At 57.7% G+C, this 6,320-nt stretch overlaps 1 protein-coding gene across 12 annotated transcripts in view; it reads right to left on the reverse strand.

Moving 5' to 3' along the window:
* LAT2 (linker for activation of T cells family member 2) overlaps positions 1-6,080 on the reverse strand; it is a 15,425-nt gene extending 9,345 nt beyond the window's left edge. For 3 of the 12 annotated variants that reach the window (XM_019646807.1, XM_019646799.1, XM_019646796.1), the window contains exons 1-3: positions 5,571-6,072; positions 1,031-1,145; positions 541-580 (exon numbers count right to left, since the gene is read on the reverse strand). In XM_019646807.1, the coding sequence (XP_019502352.1) occupies positions 541-580; positions 1,031-1,124 (134 nt within the window). In that variant the 5' untranslated portion in view covers positions 1,125-1,145; positions 5,571-6,072. Of the gene's footprint in view, positions 1-540; positions 581-1,030; positions 1,146-5,570 lie in introns of all 12 variants that reach the window. The other 9 variants (XM_019646801.1, XM_019646800.1, XM_019646806.1 and 6 more) reach the window with 6 other exon arrangements.
* Between the last annotated feature and the right edge of the window lie 240 nt (positions 6,081-6,320).

A 6,320-nucleotide genomic window follows, 5' to 3' on the forward strand; every position in this document is an offset into this window, starting at 1 on the left:
CTCCCTCTCTCTCTCTCTCTCATCCCCTTTTGCCTCTTTCTTTCTTAAAATCCTTCCCACCTCCTCTGTCAGGCCTCCTCTAATCCCCCAAGGGACATGCCCACATCCTCCCCTGAGCTCTTGCAGCATTTTCCAGGGAAGACTCAGACACAGCTCAGAGTTTGCTTTGTGCCTGGTCTCTGCCCCCTCCCCCACTGCACTGGGAGGGCAGGACCTCTGTCGATGCCCCCCTACCAGCTTAGCAGGCTGCCCTGGGCTGGGGCCACAGGGAAGGTCCCTGGAGGTGCTCCTGGGCCAGCTGGAGAGTGGCATCCCCTCCTCCTAAAGCCCTCGCTGACCAGGCTTGGACAGGACTTGAACAGTCCCTGAGCACCCCCTTCTTCCTCCCCTGACTGCTCAGGACCCACCAGAGCCCAGCAGGGAGGATGTGTGGGTGAAGGTGTAAGAGACCACATGCAGGGACGCCTGAGGGGAGGTGCACGTGAATGCCCACGCCCAAGACACACAGAGTCACTGGGCTGGGAGCACTGAGGCACTCACAGATTCCTCTGCTCATAGATTTTCTCAGACCGCTTTGCACCTGCAAGAACAGGACCAGGTTAGCAAGCACCCCAGAGCCAGGGTGGGAGCTGAGATCCAAGGACCCCCTCATCCGTCTCCCCTGTGCCCTGTGCAGGCCTCAGACAGGACCAACACTGTGGACCGCCGGACATTGACAGGGTATTTCTCACCATTTATTTAGGAGAGCGAATGTAGAAAACATGGACCCTCCAGGCAGCCCAGCCTCCTCTCCCTTGTCCAGAGCCACCCCCTACCCCAGATATATACCCTTGACCCAGCAAAACCAAAGTCCCAAAGTAAGCCAGTTCCATTGTCTTCAGGGGCAATTTGGGGCCAGCGCTTGGGGGTGTCACCCCCTCCTTATGCAGCTTATCTGACTCCCCCTCCCCATCACAGCCGGGTCTGGGCCTGCGAGGGTCTGTGTACCCTGTGATCTTCACCATCGCACCCATGTCCCCGCCGCCAATACCTGGGCGGGAGCACCGCACACACAGGCTGGCCACCACTCCCAGCAGCAGCAGCAGGGCTGCTCCCGGCCATAGCAGCTCGGTCTCCGCACCCATGTCCACTTCTGGCCACTCTTCCTGCAATGTTACAACATGGGGCACCCCATGAGCCTGGGTGGGGAGTTTGCAGGGCAACCCCTCCAGGACCCCAACCCAGTCCCCACTATCAGGTTTCAGACCCCCACTGTCCCCTGACAGCCTCACAGCTGAGTTTAGGCTGTGAGAGTGCCCCTTCCGCCCTGCTGGAGGACCGAGCTGGGACCAGACCCATTTCTCTATCTGACCCCAGACCTAACCCCTGGTCCCGGGGGCCAGTATCAACACTTGATAAGTGCTGGAAGTTTTCTGGAGACCCACCAGACAGTAGGTACATGTGCACACTCCTACATACACCCACACTTAATCTACACAACTGCCTTTCAGGGAGAGGCTTGCTCCATTTCACAGATAAAGAAACTGAGGCCAGAGGTCTCACAGTTGCTAAGTGGAAAGACAGGATTCCAGTTCCAGCCTCCAGACACTAACTCTTTCTCTGCCCACTGCATCCTTTGCCTCCTGTGAATCCAGCTTTGCTCCCCAAGCTGGGAGTCCATGGACCCTTCTGCACAGAAGCCCCTAGCATGGCCTTCTGGGTAAGATCGGAGCGGCGTTTCCTTTCCTTAAACACCTGTGCGCCCTGACTTCTCTTGTCCTAGGAGCTGGGAGGAGGGAGATCAGGGAAGTCTTCTTGAAGGAGATGGGCCTGAGAGCATGGAAGGAGAAGTATGCTCAGAATAGAGGGGCCTGGGGCCGGCCGAGTGGCGCGATGGTTAAGAGCTGGCTTGGGACGCCAGAGGGCCCCGGTTTGGATCCCACATATGACAGTGACACTGCCCTCCACAGCTAAGATGCTGAACAACAGCTCAACCTGGAGCTGGACTGCTGTGAATCGCCGTGTGTGGCAGTGGGTTGCCATGGGCTACTCTGTGAAGCCAGCAGCCAGCGTGAGCGGCGAGCAGCCGCCATGAGCGGCCGGCTTCGGCGACTGGTCTGCCTCGCCCGGGAAGAGCGCAATGATGGTGCCAACTTGGGCCAGTGAAGCAACGTCCTCCACAACTAGACTGAAGAACAAAAGGACAGCAACTTGTCTGTTCCCCTTCCTCAATTCCCCAGCGCTGTTCCCATCCCCCCAATTCCCCAATAAAAATCTTTAAATAAAGAATAGAGGGGCCTGGTGTGCTGCCCATGGTGGGGCGGCTGGTGGTGGGATGTGCTGGGAGAGTGGAGCTGGAAGAGAGAGGCTGCAGGGTGAAGAGGTCCCAAATCTCCGGCTGTCTTAGTCAGTGGCCAGTCCTAGCCTTGGGGCTACTGTAATTGTCAGGCTTTGGGGATTAAAGCCACATACCAGAGCCTGGTGAATGCAAGTACAGGCCCCCTCAAAGGGGCTTCCAAGGAGAATCATTGCAGCTATTATAAAGAGACTCAGCCCCCTCAAAATAGCCAGGACACAGCTGAAGGCAGCAGGGGTTCTGTGCGGGGTCCCTGCCCCAGGAGGGCACATGGAGACCCCACCACTGAGTGTCCACTCTGTGCACACCCATGCTTCTTGCAGAGAACCTGGGAGGAGGGCTTCTCCCCACTTCACAGGTGGGGAGGGTGAGGCTTGGGGAGAAGCCGGACTTTGTACTGCCCACCCTCTGCTTCAGACTCCCCTGAGGCCTGCGTGCACCCGGCCTCAAGCTTCCTGAATCTCCAAGCTTCCTAAATCCCTGTGGCAAAGTTGACAAGGGGTCTCTGTGCAGCGTGGAGCCTCAGTCAGGAACCCATCACAGAAAAACCACCTCTCCGTCTCTAAAACGCCAAGTAAATCAGTGGGAACACAAAAATTCCTGAACTTCATGACTGGGCGGCGTCCATGTGAGGTGAGGTTGACCTCCGTCACCCCAGGATGTTGTCTGTGGGGGGACGAGCTTCCTCTCAGAGCCTGGACACTGCCTGCCCTCCCCTCACACCACCAGCCTGTCCTGTGACCGCCCCAGGGCACACTTCCCTCTGGAACTTCCCAGCCATGACCCGAGTCTATCTCAGGCTGTGTGAAGTTGGGAGCACCTGCCTTAGAGGGAGGACGCCTGGGGCCAAATCCTGCCTATGCCTCCGCAGCTCTTGGCCTCAGTTTTCTCATCTGTAAGATGGGAATCCATCATGTCCAGCCTGGCTCGCGGCTGGGGCTTTCTGAAGAGAAACCTGGTGAGGGTCTTATTTCTGGCTGGCTGGTTGGAACAGCTCCCTCAGCCTCCTGACGCTTGACAAACTTTGTATTTTGCTTAGGACAGCGACTGTCTTTCTGTCCTCAAAGGAGATTTGGGCACAGACACACAGAGTGTGGTTCATACATGCTCCCCAAGAGAGCTGGGACACAAGTCCACCCCCCACAGCAATCCTCACAGGCTGCTTAAGAACCTTGGTCCAAGCTCACACTCTCAGCCTGGCATTTGAAGCCGAGACCTGACCTGCTGACATTTGCGGAAGGGTGGCCCTCCATGCCAGAGGACCCTGGCCTCCAGGAAGCCTTCTTACTTCCTGGGTGAGCAGTATACTTGGGGATGCCCCCAGCTCTGGTCCATCTCTACCCAACTGGCACTGGGGGAGGGCAGGGAGACGAGCATGAGAACAAAAATTCTGCTTAGGAACAAAACTTGAATCCCAGCGTCATGGGCATTTGGTTGCCCCTTTGTTGAACAGGGGAAATAATGACACTCTTCCCGTGGGTTTGTCACATGAGGCCTGGCATCGAGATGACGCGTGTCAGGTGCTAGTGCAGGGTGGGGTACGGTTGGCTGTGGCCACCATGAATGGCCGTCATAAAGGTGCCCATGGGAAGGGCGGGGGCAGCCACAGCCTATCAGGGCTGGATCTAGCCGGGTGGCCCCGCAGCAAACAACACGGAGCCCTTCCTACTTGGTTCTCAGATACGCAGGCCTGAGCCTCCCTCCACTGCCCCATCAGGACACTGGGCTGGGGACACCGGCAAGGGCTGGGGTCCGAGGAGAGCGTGGCCCTTGCCCCAGCCCCTCAGTTAGTTGTTACAAGCACATGAGCATCACACAGGAGACACCAGCTCCTCTCTTCCATGGAGGCCCAGAGAGGTGACTGCTCTGTCCACGGTCACAGGACTGGCCGTCACAGCCAGGAGCCAATCCCAGGGCAAGCTGCCTCCAAGGGCCACACTCTTTTTTGCCTTTGTCTTATAGTACATTTTTAAGGATCATGAAATAGTTTTTAAAAGAGGCTGATTTGAGGAAACCTCCCACGGCTGCCCCTTCCCTGCCAGATTGAATAAATCTGCCCGCTCTTGCTGATTCCCACTTGCTCTGGGAGCAGGTAGGGCAGGGTGAGAGTGGAGGGAGAGGAAGGGGGCTGGGCGGCAGGACAGTCAGGCCCAGCAGCCCCAGGAGGCCCCAAGAAGCCAGGCAGGGCTGGGCGGGGTGGGGAGGAAGGCTGCCACAGCATGCGGCTCTGCAGGCCAAAATAGCAGAAGGGGAAGTGGGCAGTTTTCATATGAACAAGGTTTGTAACAAGCCAGCTGTGGGAAAGCCCTCGGTGATGGGCTGAGTGGGCCTCAGTGTCTGAGCCGCCTGCCCAAAAGCCCCTTTGAGATGATACTGCCCACTCTCCCAGCCCTTGTCATGTTGTAGATGGGGGAAACTGAGGCCCATCAGGGCCGCAGGACAGGCTGAGAGGTGAGGGTGGAGCAAGAGGTCCAGTCTGAGCCTTGGGAAGGCTTTTTCCGTTGGGGTGTGCTGTGGGGTGTGTTCTGTTTTCCCAAATAACCTTGACCTTCACATTGAGACTGGCCGAGAGGTCTCTAAATGGAGGCTTTCTCAATGCTCAGGGGGCCTGGGCAGCCCTTGTCCCAGGGCAGAGGTGGGGGATGAAGGCCAGGGACACTTGTGTTCACAAGACGTGGGCACAAGGAGCTCCCCAGGGCCTACAGCCTCGCAGAGCCCCAGCAGGGAGCTGGCAGGCCAGGCTGGGAAATTGGTGGGGGCAGCAGGGATAGTTGCTTCCGTCTGGCCTGGGCAGGACCTGGGCATGCTTGCCTGTAGGGTCTAACCCGTCGTCTCATAGCCCAGGGGCAGGGATGTTACAGTCCCGTTTTACAGATGAAGAAACCAAGGCTTATGGCCTGGACCTAGGCAGCCACTGTCCCGGCCCTTCACCAATCTCTGGAAGTTACAGGACCACCCTGGGGGCTTCCCAGGGCTGTGCAGGCTGGGCTGGGGAAGGCGAGGGCAGGAAAGTGGCCCGAGCCCCAGAAACAGGGTGCGCCTCTGAGTGCCACAGGGTCAGGTCAGGGCTGAGGCGTCCTGATATCTTCCCACCCCACCAAGTGGGCCGCCAAGTGCTCCTGCTGGGCCAGCGGGGTCACTCCAACCCTCATGGGGTGTTGCGGGTGGTGGGTGGGGGGCAGCCTCAGGACCTCTGCCCAGGGCCAGCCTCTGGGCACTCTTGGGGAAGGCTTACCTGAGAGTCGGGGGCTGTTCACGGCAACCACCTCATCCTGAGCCCACACACCTGCCCGAGCTGACGCTAATGCTGCAAACACTGTATGTCAGGGCAGCAGGCAAGACGGCGGGCTTCCTGTCAGCCACTGAATCATCCCTCACACATCCGCTGCCCTGCCGGACAGGCTCTGCTGTGAACAGGCGGAGACACACACACACACACACACACACACACACACACACACGAGTCACAGGGAGAAGCAGGCACACAAGGACAGGAAGACAGAATGAAATGGGGATGTTCACACGGACACACACAGGCAGTGAGGGGGTAGGAAGACATGCAGAAGCACACACGAACAGACCTAAACATAGAAATACACACCCACACTGAACACACACACACACACACACACAGATACCCAGAGACACAGAGAACCAGAGAGAGAGACAGAGCCCGAGAAAGAGATACAGGTGGGGAGAGGATGAGGAAGGGAAACACACACACAACATACACAGAGACACGGAGAGGGATAGGGAGAGACAGGCAGAAACTGAGCCTGAGGTCAACCAAGAGACTCAGGCTCAGAGGGAGAGGAAAGACACAGAAAGACAGAGACAGAGCAACCCCCAGACTGTCAGAAACACACACAGAGTGAGGGGACCAGAGACAGAGATAGACACTTGGAGAGCAAGAGTCCCAAGAATGAGACATACAGTACACACACACACACACACACACACACACACACACACAGAGAACATAAGA

The sequence above is a fragment of the Hipposideros armiger genome, unplaced genomic scaffold (assembly GCF_001890085.2).
Source record: "Hipposideros armiger isolate ML-2016 unplaced genomic scaffold, ASM189008v1 scaffold_107, whole genome shotgun sequence".
In the NCBI taxonomy this organism is placed as follows: domain Eukaryota; kingdom Metazoa; phylum Chordata; class Mammalia; order Chiroptera; family Hipposideridae; genus Hipposideros; species Hipposideros armiger.